The sequence below is a fragment of the Neoarius graeffei genome, chromosome 6 (assembly GCF_027579695.1).
Source record: "Neoarius graeffei isolate fNeoGra1 chromosome 6, fNeoGra1.pri, whole genome shotgun sequence".
NCBI lineage: Eukaryota > Metazoa > Chordata > Actinopteri > Siluriformes > Ariidae > Neoarius > Neoarius graeffei.
The window spans coordinates 60,071,926-60,093,142 of record NC_083574.1 but is presented as its reverse complement, the minus strand read 5'-3'; the positions used below and the strand labels follow the sequence as shown (position 1 = coordinate 60,093,142).

At 41.4% G+C, this 21,217-nt stretch overlaps 1 protein-coding gene across 3 annotated transcripts in view; it reads right to left on the bottom strand.

Annotated features, from left to right (window-relative positions):
• The window catches only part of carmil2 (capping protein regulator and myosin 1 linker 2), a 157,539-nt gene that overhangs the window by 85,582 nt on the left and 50,740 nt on the right, over positions 1–21,217 (bottom strand). For all 3 annotated transcript variants that reach the window (XM_060923951.1, XM_060923952.1, XM_060923954.1), the window contains 8 exons: positions 10,378–10,447; positions 10,199–10,280; positions 6,781–6,877; positions 6,536–6,590; positions 4,566–4,738; positions 4,343–4,411; positions 4,128–4,221; positions 3,942–4,040 (listed from right to left, as the gene is read on the bottom strand). In XM_060923951.1, the coding sequence (XP_060779934.1) occupies positions 3,942–4,040; positions 4,128–4,221; positions 4,343–4,411; positions 4,566–4,738; positions 6,536–6,590; positions 6,781–6,877; positions 10,199–10,280; positions 10,378–10,447 (739 nt within the window). The remainder of the gene's footprint in view (positions 1–3,941; positions 4,041–4,127; positions 4,222–4,342; positions 4,412–4,565; positions 4,739–6,535; positions 6,591–6,780; positions 6,878–10,198; positions 10,281–10,377; positions 10,448–21,217) is intronic.

Here is a 21,217-nt window from a genome sequence, read left to right as displayed (position 1 = left end):
CACCTGGGGCGGCACGGTGGTGTAGTGGTTAGCACTGTCGCCTCACAGCAAGAAGGTCCTGGGTTCGAGCCCCGGGGCCGGCGAGGGCCTTTCTGTGTGGAGTTTGCATGTTCTCCCCGTGTCCGCGTGGGTTTCCTCCGGGTGCTCCGGTTTCCCCCACAGTCCAAAGACATGCAGGTTAGGTTAACTGGTGACTCTAAATTGACCGTAGGTGTGAATGTGAGTATGAATGGTTTTCTGTGTCTATGTGTCAGCCCTGTGATGACCTGGCGACTTGTCCAGGGTGTACCCCGCCTTTCGCCCGTAGTCAGCTGGGATAGGCTCCAGCTTGCCTGCGACCCTGTAGAAGGATAAAGCGGCTAGAGATAATGAGATGAGATCCACCTGTGTGCAATCAAAGTGTCACATGATCTGTCACATGATGTCTGTATAAATCAACCTGTTCTGGAAGGACCCTGACTCTGCAACACTACTAAGCAAGCAACATGAAAACCAAGGAGCCTCCAAACAGGTCAGAGACAAAGTTGTGGAGAAGTATAGCTCAGGGTTGGGTTATAAAAAATATCCCAAACTTTGAATATCAAAGCACATCAAAGCCCTCTTAAATGAGAAGAGGGCTTTCAGAGCTGGCAATAAGGAGGAGGTGTGAGGAGTACAGCATGAACTGAGAGCAACGATCAGGGAGGCCAAGGATAAGTACAGGAGGAAATTGGAGTGGAAACTCCAACAGAACAACATGAGAGAGGTGTGGAGTGGAATGAAGACCATCACTGGTTACAAGCCAACCAACAGTGAAGGAGTGGATGGCAATGTGGAAAGGGCGAATGAGCTGAATATCTACTTTAACAGATTTGATGGCGTGACCCCAACCCACCACCACCACTCTTCTGCGGGATGGCTACAACCACACACTTTACATTCTCTCCCCTCCCCCACCTCTTCTTGCCCAACCTCATCCCCATTTCATGACTTCGCTCGCACCTCCTCAACAGACCCCCGGCTGAGCACACCCCCCCAAGAAACACCTTCATCCCTCCCCCACCCGTCACCCCCACACTGATCATCAGCGAGGAGCAAGTGAGAAGACAGCTGAAGAGACTCCATGCAGGAAAATCAGCAGGTCCGGATGGTGTTAGCCCCAGGGCCCTGAAGATCTGTGCCCTACAGCTAAATGGAGTACTTCAGCATGTCTTCAACATGAGCCTGGGTCTTCAGAGGGCCCCCGTGCTGTGGAAGATGTCATGCCTTGTCCCTGTACCGAAGAACCCGCGTCCCAGCGACCTCAAAGACTACAGGCGTCACACATTATGAAGACCCTGGAGAGACTCATCCTGGAGCAGATCCGGCCTATGGTCCAACCACTTCTTGACCCCCTTCAGTTCGCCTACCAGCCCCGTCTTGGAGTAGAGGATGCAATCATCTACCTGCTCAACAAAGTCTACGGACACCTAGATAAGCCAGCCAGCACTGTGAGGATCACCAGGGCTCCGCAAGGGACTGTCCTTTCTCCTTTCCCTTTCACTATCTACACCACTGATTTCAACTACTCCACGGAGACCTGCCACCTCCAGAAATTTTCTGATGACTCCGCAGTGGTTGGACGTATTACTGGTGGTGATGAAAGCGAGTACAGGATGGTGGTGGACAACTTTGTCATGTGGAGCAGGAAGAACCACCTACAGCTCAACGTGACAAAGGCGAAAGAACTGGTGGTTGAGCTGAAGAGAATCAGGGCTCAGGTGAACCCTGTTAACATCCAAGGGGTCAGTGTGGACGTGGTGGAGGAATACAAGTACCTGGGGGTGTACTTGGACAATAAACTGGACTGGTCCAAAAACGTGGACACTGTATACAAAAAGGGCCAGAGCCGTCTCTATTTTCTGAGACGGCTAAGGTCCTTCAACATCTGCCGAATGATGCTGCGGATGTTCTATGAGTCTGTGGTGGCCAGCACCATCCTGTAAGCTGTCGTCTGCTGGGGCAGTGGCTTGAAGGTGAAGAACACTAACAGACTCAATAAGATCATCAGGAAGGTCGGCCATGTTGTAGGCGTGGAACTGGACTCTCTGACAGTGGTGTTGGAGAAGAGGACACTGTCCAAAATAAAAACAATCTTAGACTGTCCTTCCCACCCTCTACACGAGGAGCTGATCAGCCACAGGAGCACATTCAGTAAACGGCTGATTCTTCCACGCTGCACAACTGAGAGACACAGGAAATCATTCCTACCTGTTGCTGTCAAGCTGTACAATGACACTGTATAACTGTGGTACACTTCTTACCATGTATCCTTAACTCAGGTGCAATATATGTATATAGGAATCATTGTATATAAAATCACTTCATTTTGCTTTTACTTAAGTTATTGAACTTATTTAAATTTATTTTATTTTTATTTATTCTTTTTTAAAGACTATTTTATCTTCTATTTTTAGACATGTTTACTTCTTCCTTGATTCAGGAGCTTGATTGCAAATTTGTATTTCCCTCCAGGGATTAATAAAGTAATTCTGATTAATCCATTATAGCAAAATGGAAAGAATATGTCACCACTACAAACCTGACAAGAGAAGGCCGCCCACCAAAACTCACAGACCGGGTAAGGAGGGCGTTAATCAGAGATGCAACAAAGACACCAAAGATAACACTGAAAGAGCTGCAAAGATCCACAGTGGAGATGGGAGTATCTGTCCACAGGACCACTTTAAGCCGTACACTCCACAGAGTGGGGCTTTATGGAAGAGTGGCCAGAAAAAAGTCACTGCTTAACAAAACACATTTGGAGTTTGAAGATTCTCTGGTCAAATGAGACTAAAATTGATATTTTTGGCCATCATGGGAAATGCCATGTGTGGCGCAAACCCAACACCCTGAGAACACCATTCCTACAGTGAAGCATGGTGGTGGCAGCATCATGCTGTGGGGATATTTTTCATCTGCAGGGACAGGAAAGCTGGTCAGGATTGAAGGAAAGATGGATGGCAATAAATACAGGGCAATTCTGGAGGAAAACCTGTTTGAGTCAGTCAGAAGTTTGAGACTGGGACAAAGGTTCACATTCCAGCAGGACAATGACCCTAAACATACTGCAAAAGCTCCACTGGAGTGGTTTAAAGGGAAACATCTAAATGTCTTGGAATGGCCTAATCAAAGCCCAGACCTCAATCCAATTGAGAATCTGTGGCATAACTTGAAGATTTCTGTACCCCAACACAACCCATCTAACTTGAAGGAGTTGGAGCAGTTTTGCCTTGAGGAATGGGCAAAAATCCCAGTAGCCAGATGCGCTAAACTAATAGAGACATACTCCAAGAGACTTGCAGCAAAAGGTGGCTCTACAAAGTATTGGCTTTTTTTTGGGGGGAGGGGGGGATACCTATGCACACTCCAGATTTCTGTTTTTTTCATCTTAATTATTGTTTGTGTCGCAATAAAACAACAATTTTCACCTTTAAAGCTGTAGGCATGTTGTGTAAATCAAATGGTGCTAACCCTCCAAAAATCCATTTTAATTCCAGCTTGTAATGCGACAAAACAGGACAAACACCAAGAGGGATGAATACTTTTGCAAGATACTGTACAGTGGCATTAAAGACACATGATATAAAGTGAGACCTGTGGTCAGTCAGGGACCATAGCCTTGTCTCAGTAATTGTGGCCCAAATAATAAATCCAGTTGATTGGGTGAACTGACTTTCAGCGTGAATATAACATTGTTTCTTGATCTAATCTGCTTTATGCTGCAGGTTGTGGTCCTGAAAATAAACTGAAAATTGTCTCAAGTTCGAGGAGAGTTATAGCAGAAAGAGAAAACTTGTAGAAGATCATATAAATCAGGGACTATCTTTGTAAAAGTGCCGAATTTGGACTTGTGAATTGTTCCTCTCCTCTCTTACTATGTAACTATTATTTATATTCGATGTGAATTGTGATAGTTGAACCTGTTCTGAGCGGCTGGTCTTTAGACCCTGCTGAAGATTCAGCATCTGATCTGATGCAATGCACAGCTTCTGGCTGTTCCTCCGTAAACATGCCTGGATCTGCACACACACACACATACACACACGGTACAGGTGGAATACTTCTCTCGTATCTATGGTATACAGCAAGTGATCATCTTTACTAACCTTCCTCATTGCCTCTTCAGTCTTCTCTGGGTTGGTGCGGTAGGACTGAGTCATATCACTCATGGGTAGAGACATGTGCTGTAGTGTGGTGTTCCTACACACACACGCGCGCACACGCACACACACACACACACACACACACACACACACCATATTTCAATAATCAAAACCAAATTTGCAGTCCACTTACAAATGTAACCCCACAAAGCACATACCTCTCCAAAGCGTTGGCTACATCCATAAAACCTGTGGCAGTCACATTGTTTCTGTCCCAGACCAGTGTTCTGCGTCCGACAAAACACCACTGCATTAGTACAATAAATGCAAACTAATGCATAACACTTCATAACACTGGAATGTAATAATCAGAAGCTAGCAGAGTTAAGTGTGAAAGGTTAAGGCACATACAATAAAGTAGAATCTAGTAAGAAAGTTTACTTGAGTTTGGTGTTGATCATCAAAGCTTTAGCTAGCATCTTAGCACCAGTGTCGCCAATACAGTTCCCACTGATATCAATTTTGGAGAGGCTGGAGTTGCTGCCCAGGCTGTTGATGAGGATGGTGGTGCCTGTCTTCAGCTTGGAGTCACACACTGATAGAGACTCCAGTGGCTGCGAGGACAGAGACAGGAGTTCATCTGGTGTTTCAGACAGATTGACCATTGATTACCAGCTTTATTTAAGAAATAGTCATATTCGCTCCAGTACATAAGACATTTACTTTCTTGTCCTGTTACACACAGCTGGTGCTGGTCAAAAAAAATGTTATAATTACTCAAAAATGACAAAAATGAAGCTTAATTTTTGTATGTGAGACCACATGACTTTGATGACAGTGGATAAAGTTGCATTCAATAATAATAATAATAAGTTTAGGGTGGCATGGTGGTGTAGTGGTTAACACTGTCACTTCACAGCAAGAAGGTTCTGGGTTTGAGCCCAGTGACCAACGAGGGCCTTTCTGTGTGGAGTTTGCATGTTCTCCTCGTGTCCGCGTGGGTTTCCTCCAGGTGCTCCGGTTTCCCCCACAGTCCAAAGACATGCAGGTTAGGTTAACTGGTGACTCTAAATTGACCGTAGGTGTGAATGTGAGTGTGAATGGTTGTGCGTCTCTATGTGTCAGCCCTGCGATGATCTGGCGACTTGTCCAGGGTGTACCCCGCCTCTCGCCCATAGTCAGCTGGGATAGGCTCCAGCTTGCCCGTGACCCTGCACAGGATAAGCGGCTACAGATAATGGATGGGTAATGAATGGATGGATGGATGGATGGATGGATAATAAGTTTATATAGTGCCTTTCACAAGCACAAGGATGTTTTACAGAGTAGGAAGAGGAACAAACACTGCATGACAACCGAGCCAGACAGACACAGACCGATAACATTTAAATGAGTCTTAAATTGTGTGATGGAGATTTTCCTGAGGTTTTTGGGAAGCGCATTCCAGACTTTTGGAGCCTTGATACTGAAAGCTTTGCCACCCATGGATGAGAGCCCATATTTGGGGATCAATACTAAACCAGAATCAGTTGATCTTAAGCTACGGGAACTGGTATAATTATGTAACGAGTCTTGAAGGTAGGTGGGAGCAAGGCCATGAAGGATCTTAAATGTGTAAAGCAGGAGTTTGTACTGGATGCAATAATCAACCAGCAACCAATATAGATTATAAAGAACAGGAGTGATGTGAGCAGGAAGCTTAATATGAGCGAGAAGTCTGGCTGCTGAATTTTGAACGTATTGCAAATGTTTTAAGTGGGAGGCCAAAGAGAAAATTAAATCTAAGCGTGATTTAATGAAAGCATGAATAAGCATTTTACCATCATCCACTGGGAGAGAGTTAGAAAGGTGTGCAATATCTGGAAGGTGAAAAAAATGCTGTTTTCACCAGGGAGTTTACAGGAGAATCAAAGGAAAGTGTTTGATCAAAAACACTTGGTATTTAACAGACGACTAATGGAGAGAAAGATAGAAAGAGGACGAGGCAAGCTGTAGCACAGTCAGCTTTAATGATAGATGGATAATTAACAAGGCACTATGCCTCAGAGGAAAGGGAATGTGGGTGATTAAAACTCCTGCCTTGCTGGAAGGAGGAGGGGTTGGCATCCCTGAGGACTCCTACAGCCATTCTAGTGTTGCACGCACACATGACACCACCTACATATGCATACAAATGAGGCTATTTCGATTGTCTGTTATTATGCACAGACATTATTGTGAGAATGATCTCATGACCTTTATACACAGCTTAGATGGGAGGCAATAACAGTGATTAATAATACCACTATAGGCATCCACATCATGAATCAGTAACATTATAAATCAAACTGAATCTCCTTTCCCAAAATGGCTGCATGCGGGCTTACGTATGTGATGAAGTGTTTCTTGTGATGAAAAGATCCATTACTCACACACTCCTCCTCCTGGATGAGCTGTACGATTCGGTGCAGAACATCTGTCAGAGCTCTGAGAGAGAGTTATCCGAGAGGAAGATAATGGTGAATGGGATAGGATGACAGAAGAAAGAGCATGATGAATAATTGTATGAACAGACTGATGGAGAGAAGGATGTGTAAATGAGTGGGTGGATCAACAAGATTACAGCAAGTTTACAATGTTACATCGCTTACAGTAGATGTTTCATAAAAGACCTCACCTAGACTTCATGGCAAAGTTGCGTCCGAGGGATAGGTGCCGTATTGAGTGACTGCGGCCGATGGAAAGCACTAGAGTCACCATGTCATTCTCAAAGCCTGCAGACCAAACACAGAAATACCAGAATATAGAAATACAGAAATACATGTAAATTGGCTTTATGCATCAATATAGCTCATGAATCATACAGTGGTGCTTGAAAGTTTGTGAACCCTTTAGAATTTTCGATATTTCTGCATAAATATGACCTAAAACATCATCATATTTTCACACAAGTCCTAAAAGTAGATAAAGAGAACGCAGTTAAACAAATGAGACAAAAATATTATCCTTGGTCATTTATTTATTGAGGAAAATTATCCAATATTACATATATCTGTGAGAGGCAAAAGTATGTGAACCTTTGCTTTCAGTATCTGGCGTGACCCCCTTGTGCAACAATAACTGCAACTGAACGTTTCCGGTTACTGTTGATCAGTCCTGCACACCGGCTTGGAGGAATTTTAGCCCATTCCTCCGTACAGAACAACTTCAACTCTGGGATGTTGGTGGGTTTCCTCACATGAACTGCTCGCTTCAGGTCCTTCCACAACATTTCGATTGGATTAAGGTCAGGACTTTGACTTGGCCATTCCAAAACATTAACTTTATTCTTCTTTAACCATTCTTTGGTAGAACGACTTGTGTGCTTAGGGTCGTTGTCTTGCTGCATGACCCACCTTCTCTTGAGATTCAGTTCATGGACAGATGTCCTGACATTTTCCTTTAGAATTCGCTGATATAATTCAGAATTCATTGTTCCATTAATGATGGCAAGCCATCCTGGCCCAGATGCAGCAAAACAGGCCCAAACCATGATACTACCACCACCATGTTTCACAGATGGGATAAGGTTCTTATGCTGGAATGCAGTGTTTTCCTTTCTCCAAACATAACACTTCTCAATTAAACCAAAAAGTTCTATTTTGGTCTCATCCATCCACAAAAGATTCTTCCAATAGCCTTCTGGCTTGTCCATGTGATCTTTAGCAAACTGCAGATGAGCAGCAATGTTCTTTTTGGAGAGCAGTGGCTTTCTCCTTGCAACCCTGCCATGCACACCATTGTTGTTCAGTGTTCTCCTGATGGTGGACTCATGAACATTAACATTAGCCAATGTGAGAGAGGCCTTCAGTTGCTTAGAAGTTACCCTGGGGTCCTTTGTGACTTCGCCGACTATTACACGCCTTGCTCTTGGAGTGATCTTTGTTGGTCGACCACTGCTGGGGAGGGTAACAATGGTCTTGAATTTCCTCCATTTGCACACAATCTGTCTGACTGTGGATTGGTGGAGTCCAAACTCTTTAGAGATGGTTTTGTAACCTTTTCCAGCCTGATGAGCATCAACAACGCTTTTTCTGATACACTTCCACAAACATGTGTTGTGAAGATCAGACTTTGATAGATCCCTGTTCTTTAAATAAAACAGGGCACCCACTCACACCTGATTGTCATCCCATTGATTGAAAACACCTGACTCTAATTTCACCTTCAAATTAACTGCTAATCCTAGAGGAGGTTCACATACTTTTGCCACTCACAGATATGTAATATTGGATCATTTTCCTCAATAAATAAACGACCAAGTATAATATTTTTGTCTCATTTGTTTAATTGGGTTCTCTTTATCTACTTTTAGGACTTGTGTGAAAATCTGATGATGTTTTAGGTCATATTTATGCAGAAATATAGAAAATTCTAAAGGGTTCACAAACTTTCAAGCACCACTGCAGTAAATAATAATAATAATAATAATAATAATACAGTAAATAGCCCTATTCCACAACTGGAGTAATCCATATTATGCCAAGACCCACTCAACTAAGTAAAGAGAAACGACATCCATCATTACTTTAAACCATGAAGTTTCTTTTAATTAATAAAAAATAAAGAAAAACCACTGAATTAAACGGTGTGTCCAAACTTTTGACTGGTACTGTAGATATATATCTCACTTAAAGGTCATGCATGCACATTTCTGGGACTCTATTAACGAATGCGTGCTTCAGTAAACAAGCATGTTATCACCTCTGATTCTGTCAAAATACTTCAGTCATTGATTTATACTGCGGCCTGATTACATTGGCTCCCAGGCAAATTAAAACATTAGCAGTTACTTAGCAATAAGTGGGCAGAAATTTCTGTCTTTATGCTCTTCTTATAGTGAATCTTCTCTTTGAAGTCCGGGCTTTCATTCCTGTCAACACTGCCACATGTGCCTTTGCGACCGTCTCAAATCCATATCTCAAAATTCTAAGTTACATAATCAGTCACATGACCACTATCACCATTCACAGTTTCCTAATTATGAATCATGCACACTTCCTAAAATAAGCCACGCATACTCAGGAAATCTTGCCCGTATGATTTTCTGTTCTTGTTATTCTCATTTTTTAAACCATAGCCAGCGGCACGGTGGTGTAGTGGTTAGCACTGTCACCTGACAGCAAGAAGGTTCTGGGTTCGAGCCTAGTGGCCGACAGGGGCCTTGTTGTATGGCGTTTGCATGTTCTTCCCGTGTCCGCATGGGTTTCCTCCGGGTGCTCCGGTTTCCCCCACAGTCCAAAGACATGCAGGTTAGGTTAACTGGTGACTCTAAATTGACCGTAGGTTTGAATGTGAGTGTGAATGGTTGTTTGTCTCTGTATCAGCCCTGTGATGATTCTGGTGACGTGTCCAGGGTGTACCCCGCCTCTTGCCCATAGCCAGCTGGGATAGGCTCCAGCTTGCCTGTGAACCTGTACAGGATAAGCAGTTACGGATAATGGATGGATGGATCGCCTAGTCTTTTAAAAAATCTCATGACCCTTTACTAAGTTTTGATTTGCTCTTGTCTGCTTGACTGCCTCATGATTTTCAATAAACACTCTGCATTCACATCCAGCTCTTTGCCTCATACTTGACGTTCAGGCCTTTCCTATGATTTTCCAAGTAGGTGCTGAATAATCCATTGTAGTTTCTAATAGTAGTCATTAAAATGAACAACCAAATTCTAAGTTGAGATTAAGTTAAGGGGTTAACTAGGTATGTCTCCATCTATACCGAGGGAATTCCTGCACTAGAATAGATGTGTATAAATAATGCCTGAGTAGTAGCACCAGTAACTCCATGCACAGCAAGAGAATCCCTGAATAGCTTCTGAAATGTGTAATATTTTTAACCTGTGTTATGTGGTATGGGAGAGATACACTCCTAAAACACATTATTATAACATCTAAAAAGAAAAAAAAAAAGTTATCGCTCTCTTTCTGTCTGTCGTTCTCTAGAAATGTAGCAAGCATGAGGGGAAGGAAGTGATGCACATGCATAAAAAAAGAGAATGAGAGATAAAGATAAGAAAGGAAGGACATGCAAAATTATAGAGAAAATTAGATAAATACCGTTGTCAGACAGATCCAGACTGCTGATAGCCTTCGCCTCAAAGATGTGCTCCTGAATGACCTGTGCACCACTGGACTTCAGCTGCACATAAAAACATATAAAATCCCATCATCCTGATCAAAATGACAACAGATTACTTTGTGTGTGTGTGTGTGTGTGTGTGTGTGTGTGTATATACCTCGCAGCTGCTAATATCCAATTCCAGCTCAGACAGATAACTGTTAGTGGCCAAGCCCTGGAGTAATAACCTAATATAAGGCATGCAAATATACACAGTTCAAAAGCACAATATAGCCACAATATCTAAAGCCAACACTGCTCCTTTAACATACAGTTGTGGTCAGAAGTTTGCATACAGCGACATGAATGCCATCTTGGATATGAATCTCATAGCAATATTTGGGCTTTCAGTAATTTCTTTGAACTGTTCTTTTCCTGTGGCAGAATGTACAGCATACAGCTTTAATTAAAAAAAAAAAACACTAGAATTTGGTGCACAAGTTTTAATTTTGTGAGTTTTCTGAAATCAACACAGGGTCAAAAATATACATACAGCACACCTAATATTTGGGTAAAATGTCTCTTTGCAAGATTCACCTTGACCAAACATTTTTGTTTACCATGAACAAGCTTCTGGCAGAATTCTGGTTGGATATTTCATGACTCTTTATGGTAGAAATGGTAGAGTTCAATTAATTTTTTTTCTTTTTTCTTGGCATGGACTCGACTTATAAGCACGGTCCATATATTTTCAATCGTGCTGAAGTCAGGGCTTGTTTTAAGCTTAACGTTAGCCTGCTTTATCCTCCACAAACAGCTTTGATGTGTGTTTGGGTTCATTGTCCTCTTGTAACTCCCAAGTCCCAAGCCGTGTTCAAGTTTCTGATGGTTTATGCTGAAGAATTCTGAGGTAGTCCTCCTTCTTCATTATTCCATCCACTTTGTACAATGAAACAGTTCCACTGGCAGTAAAACAGCTCCAGAGCTTGATGATCCTACGACCACCACCAGCTGGTACAGTGTCTCTCTGTACATGGTGGTCGTTGTGGCCAAACAACTCAATCTTTGTCTCATCTGACCATACAGCTTTCCTCCAGAAGACTTTTTCTTTGTCCGTGTGGTCAGCTTCAAACTTTAGTTAAGCTTGAAGGTGTCAATTTTGGAGCAGGGGGTTATTTCTTGGATAGCAGCCTCTTAGTTCATGGTGATCTGAACTGTAGACAGTGATTCATCAGCTTCCAGTTCATGGCAAGGCTGTGCCATGGTGGTTCCTGGGTTGTTCCTGACCATCCAAACCAATTTCCTTTCAGCTGAGGGTGACAGTTTGGGTTTTCTTGAAGCAAAGTGGCTTGGCAAAGTGACTACACCTCACAATAACTTGCATACAATTGTTTGAACTGATCTTGGAATTTGCATTTGTTTAGAAATGGCTCCAAGAGACACTCCGGAATTGTGTATATCTGCAATCCTTTTTCTCAGATCTGCACTGAGCTCCTTGGACTTTCCTATTTTACTGTGTGTTAGTCAATCCAATGAGTGCTATAAACAAACTCTTTTTTATAAAGGCACAGAGAAACTACCAGCTGTAGTCAATCATGATCACTAACAGGAAGTTAAGAGACCTCAGCCGTGGCAAGATAAGAGACATTTTGGAAGTTGTGTTGATTTCAGAAAACCCACAGAAAATTAAAACTTGTGCACCAAATTCTAGTGTTTTTTTAAATTAAAGCTGTATGCTGTACATTCTGCCACAGAAAAAGAACAGTTAAAAAAGAAATTACTGAAAGCCTAAATATTGCCATCACATTCATATCCAAGATGACATTCATGTCACTGTATGTAAACTTCTGACCACAACTTTAACTCACCAGGCCTAGCTTATTAAGATCTTTAAAGGCAATTGAACATTACAGTTATGACTTGCATTAGGTCCACACCAAAACCACATGAGCAATGTCCCAAACCTTCTACTATGATCTAATACCTAATATTTTAGAAGATTAGTACATGAAACTTGTGCATTTAACTGCGTTTGTACACTGCAGGCTTATTCAATTAAAAGATGAAATCTTATGCATACTCAAAATGCTAACAGAATTATAGATACATATATGATGTAAGACAGGTGTGAGGTGAAGCTAGGTTTGAGGAGCAGACATTTAGGAAAGGGTTTGCAATACAACTAGAAATATCAAAAACAGATTATTTAGTGAAAAGAAAAAACACGTACAGAGAAAGTACAACCCCATTTCCAAAGAAGTTAAGACGCTGCATAAAATGTAAATAAAAGCAGAATGCGATAGTTTGCAAATCTTGGAAACCCTATATTTAATTGAAAATAGTATAAAGGCAACATATCAGATATTGAAGCTGAGAAATTGTATTTTTGCTTGAAAAATATATGCTCATTCTGAAATTGATACCAGCAATAAATTTCAAAAAAGTTGTGAAAGGGGCATGTTTCCTGTTGTTTTGCATCACCTCTACTTTTAACACCACTCTGAAAATGTTTGGGAACTGAGGAGACCAACTGGTGTAGTTTTGAAAGTGAAATGTTTTCCGATTCTTGCCTGATATACTGTACAATTTCAGCAGCTCAACAGTTCAAAGTCTCCTTTGTAGTATTTTTAGTTTCACAACATATTGTTTCACAATACATGCAGAATGTGGTTTGGGATTGTCTTGCTGAAATAACCAAGAACTTCCCTGAAATAGATGTCATCTGGATAGCTTCCATTTTGCCTCTGTCCATTGTATAAATTAGCATAGGCCCAGAAAAGGTGGCAGTGCTTCTGGATATTGTTTGTATGTATGGTCTTAACTTGCATTTGTGGATGCAGTGACAAACTGTGTTCACAGCCGATGGTTTTCGTAAGGGTTCCTGAGCCCATGCAGCAATTTCCATGAGAGAATCTTGTCTGTTTTTAATGTTGTGTTGCTTGAGGGCCCAACTATCATGGACATCCAATATTGGTTTTTGGCCTTGCCACTTGAGTACAGAGATTTCTCTGAACCTTCTTAAAGCTAGACGGCCTTTTGATTTCATAAAATCGGTGAAATTTAGTTCCCTCTGAAATTTAGTCATTGTGATATATGTTTATAGATAGTTTTCACATGACGTCACAGAGTCGGGGATTCCCTGGTGGCGGCCATCTTGGAGGGCAAGCTTCCCGTACGGGTCACTGAGCACACATTGTAGTGCGCGAGTTACATTCATTTATATAAGCTAGCAATGGTGCAAACTTGTTGTATTCACGGCTGTCGTAATAGGTCAGATGATGACGTCAAGTGGAGCTTTTATGGAATTCCCACTGTACGGGAGCACGAAGGCGAGCAAACAAAGAAACTCAGCATACAAAGGAGAAATCTATGGCTTGCGAGAATCAACCGCAAGGATTATCAACCTTCCAAACACAGCAAAGTCTGCTCCGATCATTTTATAAGTGGTAAGTTGTTTAAATAAACAATCAATTGTGTTTAAGTTTGTTTTTGGAAACCAAAACATCATGTGAACAATCTCTGGAGAATGACTAACTGGAACCGCTGAGTGTACGTTTACATTGTAATGTACACTTAATATCGCTCATTTGTCACGTTTCTATTTGAAACTTGTCACTTCACTCACGCAAGGGTCATTTTTGAAAAACATTTTAGGTCTATTCTGTAGTCCTGAGCGGTGTGCAGGACTGCGCAAATGTGTGCAGCTTCCCGATTTAAACTGTTTTTTTCTCATCCTTATACTTCCTGTTTCATGGACTGTAACGGATTTGCTTATTTAGTAATTTTAATACAGAATTTACTTTGAAATTATAATCAGACACTCCAACGCCCCCCCTAAAAAAAATAAAAATTGGATCTGCGCGATTCAGGCGGCATCCGCCAAAAGGCGCGCTGTGAATATATAAAGTTGTATATATCAGACAGCCTTTAAAGTTTGATGAAGTCAGTTTCAGGCTTTGGAGCAGGCTTTGGCAGCCCTGCATAGTCACTTGAAAATGCATCTTTGTCCACTTCGTAGGGGTCAATTCCCCCAATCAAGGCCAGTTTGGCTGCATACCGTGAGATGTGTATCTATATACTTCTGTTTGCTTGATTTTGCTGACATTGATTTTTATTTTAGAAAACTGACTATATAACTTCATAAATTCGTCCGAGATAATGTAGCCAGTAGTGGCGATGGTCCGTTTTGTTTGCCCTCCAAGATGGCGGCTGGGGGGCGTTCCCTGGAATGTCGTGACGTCAGTGAAAATTATCTATTTCTGCAATATCTCAAAAGAAAAACCAGGCCATTCTGTGGCTGGGAAGTTATTTAATTTGAGGGGATTCCCTAGCAAATAATGTGCATGAAATCACTCGCTTTGCACAGTCAAGCATACAGAGGAAGCCCGTGTGTGCATGTGCAGGTTTACCTGATTCTTCTTCTTTTCCTTCTTCTTTAGGATTTCACGGCAACTGGTATCCAGTGCTGCATTACTGCCATCTACAGGTTTACCTTGACCGTGCACTGACAGTTACATCATTCTGTCACTAACAGCTGATCACACCGAGGTGCTCACTGACCGCCGATATTTATTAGTTTGGTCCTGCGTTTCCTTTCCTTCGCAACATAACATCTTTTCTTCTCACTTTCTGTTACTGTAGTCGGTCTTTCACGTTTCATTCGCGTCCTCCATTGTTCTCTCCTGTTTCAAATTTGTATCCCACAATGCCTTGTGTAAACTGGGAAAGCCCACCATGTGATGCATGATGTAGTATCTTGTATTGCATCATGGTGAAGCAAGAAAAAAATAGCAGAGAATTTAGGGCCACATGGCCGTAAATTACTTAATTGTTCCATTAAAAAAAAAAAACTAATAAAATTGGAAGTCTGTGATTCAAATTCAGTAGCTTTCACTCTGCTAAACAAAAATAACTGGGCGTCGGGGAAAATTTTTTTTATGACCTAAACTTGAAAAATCTGAAAGGTAGTATAGCTTTAAATTGTTGCACTGTTTGCCCACGCAGTCTTTCACAGAGCCGTGAACCCCTCCCCATCTTTATTCCTGTGAGACTCAGCCTCTCTGAGATCCTCTTTTTATACCCAGTCATGTTATTGACTTGTTGCCAATTAACATAATTAGTTGCGAGATGTTCCACCAGGTGTTTTCTAGCTTTACACAATGTTTCCAGTCTTTAGTTGCCCATTTCCCAATTTTTTTGAAATGTGTTGCTGGCATTAAATTTAAAATGAGCATCTATTTTTCAAACAACAATAAAACTTCTCCGTTTCAACATTTAATATGTTGAATGTACTATTTTCAGTAAAATATAGAGTTTCCATGATTTGCAAGTCAGGTTTTATTTACATTTTACACAGCGTCCCAACTTTTCTGGAAACGGGTTTGTACGTATCGATCTGAATAGGACGTGTACTGTTAATTTTTTCAGGTTCACATGGCAACTGAGTGAGGCTAGAGATGCATATACATGTGTGGGGACTGAGATCCTGGGGAATGCAACAAAAATGTGGGAGGTTATCACTTTCATGCAGGGTGCGTGTAAGCAGTCAGTTATGAAGCTTGTGGGACAAACAAATATGCATGCATTATACATTTACAGCATCCTGAGTAGCTGCCTGATAGGGTAACGGTGCCTTAATTTAGACTAGTAGTTTGTTTATATGTTGGGAAATAGAACCGACTAAATTTGTTAGATCAGGGGTTTTCAAAGTGTGGGAGAGTCAGCCCCCCCTCGGAGAGCAAATAAACAACCGCGCCCCCCTTACAATTTTTGTTGTTGCTATACTTAATGTTCCATTCATATTTTTAAAAAATGGTTGCTGTACACATTATTTTTTTTCTTTTTCACATTTTAAACAGGGCGGCACGGTGGTGTAGTGGTTAGCGCTGTCGCCTCACAGCAAGAAGGTCCTGGGTTCAAGCCCCGTGGCCGGTGAGGGCCTTTCTGTGTGGAGTTTGCATGTTCTCCCCGTGTCCGCGTGGGTTTCCTCCGGGTGCTCCGGTTTCGTCCAAAGACATGCAGGTTAGGTTAACTGGTGACTCTAAATTGACCGTAGGTGTGAATGTGAGTGTGAATGGTTGTCTGTGTCTATGTGTCAGCCCTGTGATGACCTGGCGACTTGTCCAGGGTGTACCCCGCCTTTCGCCCGTAGTCAGCTGGGATAGGCTCCAGCTTGCCTGCGACCCTGTAGAAGGATAAAGCGGCTAGAGATGATGAGATGAGACATTTTAAACATCTGTGCTTTTTAAAACATCTTGTTTTACACATTTTAAACATCTCATAGCATCGTTAGCGAGCACCTCTTGGCAGACAACACACTGTGGCAGTGGAGCATCTTCAGATCCAGTCCATGAAAATCCAAACTTTAAATAATCGTGGTCAAACTTCCTTCTTTTTTCAGTCCCCCCAGGATTCTGCGGGCCTTTTTTGCGATTGTTGCGGGCTAAAATGTCTGATGTTGCAGGGGGTTTTCCAAAAAAAATTGCGATGAAAGTTGCGGTGATTTTTAGTTTTTTGTTGCAATTACATTGCGGGAGGAAGTGAAAGTTGCAAGAAATTGTTGCGATTTTCTCTTTTTGTGATTAAAATTGAGTGATTAAAATTGAGTGATATGTTAAATATTAAGTTATTACTGAAAAACTATTGATTAAAAAAACAAAGACACTGAGAAATGGTCCTATAAACAACTTTACCAATATAAAAGATTACCAGGACTACAAAAATGCAGAAAAATAGGCTTTACTTATCCAAATGCACCTGTTGGTTCAAAAGTTAAAGTGCAGAGAACCTCACAGCACAACGTGAAGTTACCTTCAAATATAATATAAATGCCTCAGCTTTCATATAAGAAAAAAAACTATTAATACTAGTACTGTGTGCAGGCAGTCTCTCCTGAAGACTAAATTAAACAATAATTATAAACTAATTAAATAAATGGTTCAGGCTTCATAGAAGAAAAAAAAAAATTTGAACAGAATCTCACAGTATGATGCTGAAGCTGCCTAAACAATGGAAAATAAAATACCATTTTGGCAAAAATGTTGGCATCCACTAATTTCTTGTATTAAGTAAAAAAAAATAAAGTGCACACAGTCTTTCACTGTAAACATAACACACTTTCAGTGTTGCCAGATACTGCTGACGTTTTCCAGTCCAAAATATGTTCAAAACCCGCCAAAATGCACTTGAAACCTCCCAATCTGGCAACACTGTGCGCATGCTGCTTCACTTGAACACACGGAAGTAAGGCGGAAGATAGTTTGTCGACGTCACCTCAAGACGACGCCAATGATTGGTCAAATTTGCAGGAAAGTTGCGGTGATTGGATATAATTGCAACACCGCCCTGAATTCGCGGGGATTGGTTGAATTTGCGCTGAAGTTGCAAATCGCAACATCCTGGAGGCTCTGTTTTTTTGCTTGGCCCAGACTTTGTCTCCTCACTCACTGTAGCTTTAGGTACTAAAAATTTATCCGTTTTGTCTCTCACGTTGCGTCCCCCCTGAAGACCTCTGGTGCCCCCCAGGGGGGGGGCGCGCCCCATACTTTGAAAAGCCCTGTGTTAGATGATATTGGGAGCAGGTACAAACAAAAATAATAAAACTGTGTGAGCAGGATTTAAAAAAAAGTCCACATATCTCTAGCAGAGACTAACAAGATCAACTGTGAGCTCCTGCTCACTTACGTATCCCCCCGCTCTTGCTTATATCAGAATGTAAGCAATCGAAGGAATAGGACACTTATTATGAATGTTGACTTCAACAAATAATTAACCCTGAAACAAGTAAGTAAAGAGCAGTGTTCTGCCCAGGGATTTCAAATAGCATCCTGGTAAACTGTCATTTTGAAACAGCATTTTGCTTCTTGAAATAGCATCAAATTCCACCTTAGCTGTTTCGTAAATACATTCAGTTGGTAAACAGGAAGTCGATGTGCGACAGGCCTGAAAATGGTACACACGGTATAAAGCCCCAACCTGAAGCTTGGTACCAAATATCAAGCAGTTGTGATTTGTAGTTGCTAAGAAAAGTGTTATGAAAATTTTGTAAATCCATGCTATATGTTTCATAAATACAACCCCGATTCCAAAAAAGTTGGGACAAAGTACAAATTGTAAATAAAAACGAAATGCAATAATTTACAAATCTCAAAAACTGATATTGTATTCACAATAGAACATAGACAACATATCAAATGTTGAAAGTGAGACATTTTGAAATTTCATGGAAAATATTGGCTCATTTGAAATTTCATGACAGCAACACATCTCAAAAAAGTTGGGACAGGGGCAATAAGAGGCTGGAAAAGTTAAAGGTACAAAAAAGGAACAGCTGGAGGACCAAATTGCAACTCATTAGGTCAATTGGCAATAGGTCATTAACATGACTGGGTATAAAAAGAGCATCTTGGAGTGGCAGCGGCTCTCAGAAGTAAAGATGGGAAGAGGATCACCAATCCCCCTAATTCTGCGCTGACAAATAGTGGAGCAATATCAGAAAGGAGTTTGACAGTGTAAAATTGCAAAGAGTTTGAACATATCATCATCTACAGTGCATAATATCATCAAAAGATTCAGAGAATCTGGAAGAATCTCTGTGCGTAAGGGTCAAGGCCGGAAAACCATACTGGGTGCCCATGATCTTCAGGCCCTTAGACGGCACTGCATCACATACAGGCATGCTTCTGTATTGGAAATCACAAAATGGGTTCAGGAATATTTCCAGAGAACATTATCTGTGAACACAATTCACCGTGCCATCCGCCGTTGCCAGCTAAAACCCTATAGTTCATAGAAGAAGCCGTATCTAAACATGATCCAGAAGCGCAGACGTCTTCTCTGGGCCAAGGCTCATTTAAAATGGACTGTGGCAAAGTGGAAAACTGTTCTGTGGTCAGACGAATCAAAATTTGAAGCTCTTTATGGAAATCAGGGATGCCATGTCATTCGGACTAAAGAGGAGAAGGACGACCCAAGTTGTTATCAGCGCTCAGTTCAGAAGCCTGCATCTCTGATGGTATGGGGTTGCATTAGTGCGTGTGGCAGGGGCAGCTTACACATCTGGAAAGACACCATCAATGCTGAAAGGTATATCCAGGTTCTAGAGCAACATATGCTTCCATCCAGACGACGTCTCTTTCAGGCAAGACCTTGCATTTTCCAACATGACAATGCCAAACCACATACTGCATCAATTACAGCATTATGGCTGCGTAGAAGAAGGGTCCGGGTACTGAACTGGCCAGCCTGCAGTCCAGATCTTTCACCCATAGAAAACATTTGGCGCATCATAAAACGGAAGATATGGGGGCGTTGTGGCTCAGGTGGATAAGGCGCCATACCATAAATCCGGGGACCCGGGTTTGATTCCGGCCCAAGCTCATTTCCTGATCCCTCCCCGTCTCTCTCTCCCGCTCATTTCCTGTCTCTATATTGTCCTATCCAGTAATAAAGGTGAAAAAAAGCCCCAAAAAAATCTTTTAAAAAAACATTTGGCGCATCATAAAACGGAAGATACGACAAAAAAGACCCAAGACAGTTGAGCAATTAGAATCCTACATTAGACAACAATGGGTTAACATTCCTATCCCTAAACTTGAGCAACTTGTCTCCTCAGTCCCCAGACGTTTACAGACTGTTGTAAAGAGTAAAGGGGATGTCTCACAGTGGTAAACATGGCCTTGTCCCAACTTTTTTGAGATGTGTTGTCATGAAATTTAAAATCACCTAATTTTTCTCTTTAAATGATACAGTTTCTCAGTTTAAACATTTGATATGTCATCTATGTTCTATTCTGAATAAAATATGGAATTTTGAAACTTCCACATCATTGCATTCCGTTTTTATTTACAATTTGTACTTTGTCCCAACTTTTTTGGAATTGGGGTTGTACATTCAGTCGGTAAACAGGAAGTCGATGTGCGACAGACCTAAAAACGGTATACATGGTATAGAACCCCAAGCTGAAGTTTGGTACCAAGTGGCTATGATTTGTGGTTGCTGAGAAAAAGGGTGTTTCAGATGGACGGAGATATGGACAGACGGACAGAGATAAACCAGTATACCCCCCTCCTTCAGAGCAAGGATATAATAATAATTATGAACTCAAATGATGTAGCTGAGGCTGAGAAACTGTCAGAGCCAGAATTCACAGATCATGCTGACAGTGCTGATATTTCTATGTCTCATGTTTTCCAGTGTTTCCAGGGGCACAGTGGTATAGATAATTAATAAATAAATAAATAAATAAATAAATAAATAAGGATACAGATATTTGTTGCATTGAAGAGATAGAGATAATGTGACTGTTATACCCTTACTGTATACAACCCCAAATCATAAAAAGTTGGGACAGTATGTTGAAATTGAAATTAAAACTGAAAACAATGATTTGTCAATAATCTTTGACCTGTATTGCACTCAAAACAATCCAACAGCACATTATTTGATGTTTTGCCTCATGAATTTTATTGTGTTTTTCAAAATATACACTTATTTTAATTTTGATCCTTGCAACACATTTCAAAAAAGTTGGGATGGTAAAGCATTTAGAACTTTATAATGCTGCCGTTTCTTCTCACAACACTTAAAAGATGTTCAGGGACTGAAGACACCAAGTGATGAAGGTGTTATTTGGTCTCATTCTTCCTGCAAACAGGTCTTAAGGTGTGCAACAGTATGGGGTCGTCATTGCCATATTTTTCGTTTCAAAATTGACCACACCTGCTTCATTGGGGACAGAGGGGACAGGCACCTTCTTCTTCCACAGCCATGCCTTTGTAATGTGTGCAGAATGTGGTTTTGCATTGTCTTGTTGAAATATCCCTGGAAAAGATGTCATCTTGAAGGTAGCATATGTTGCTCCAAAACCTCAGTTTACTTTTCTGCATTAATGGTGCCATCACAGAAGTGTAAGTTACTTTTGCCAAGGGCACTGACACAACCCCATACCATGACAGACACTGGCTTTTGGACTTGTTGTTGGTAACAGTCTGGATGGTCCTTTTCGTCTTTGGTCTTTT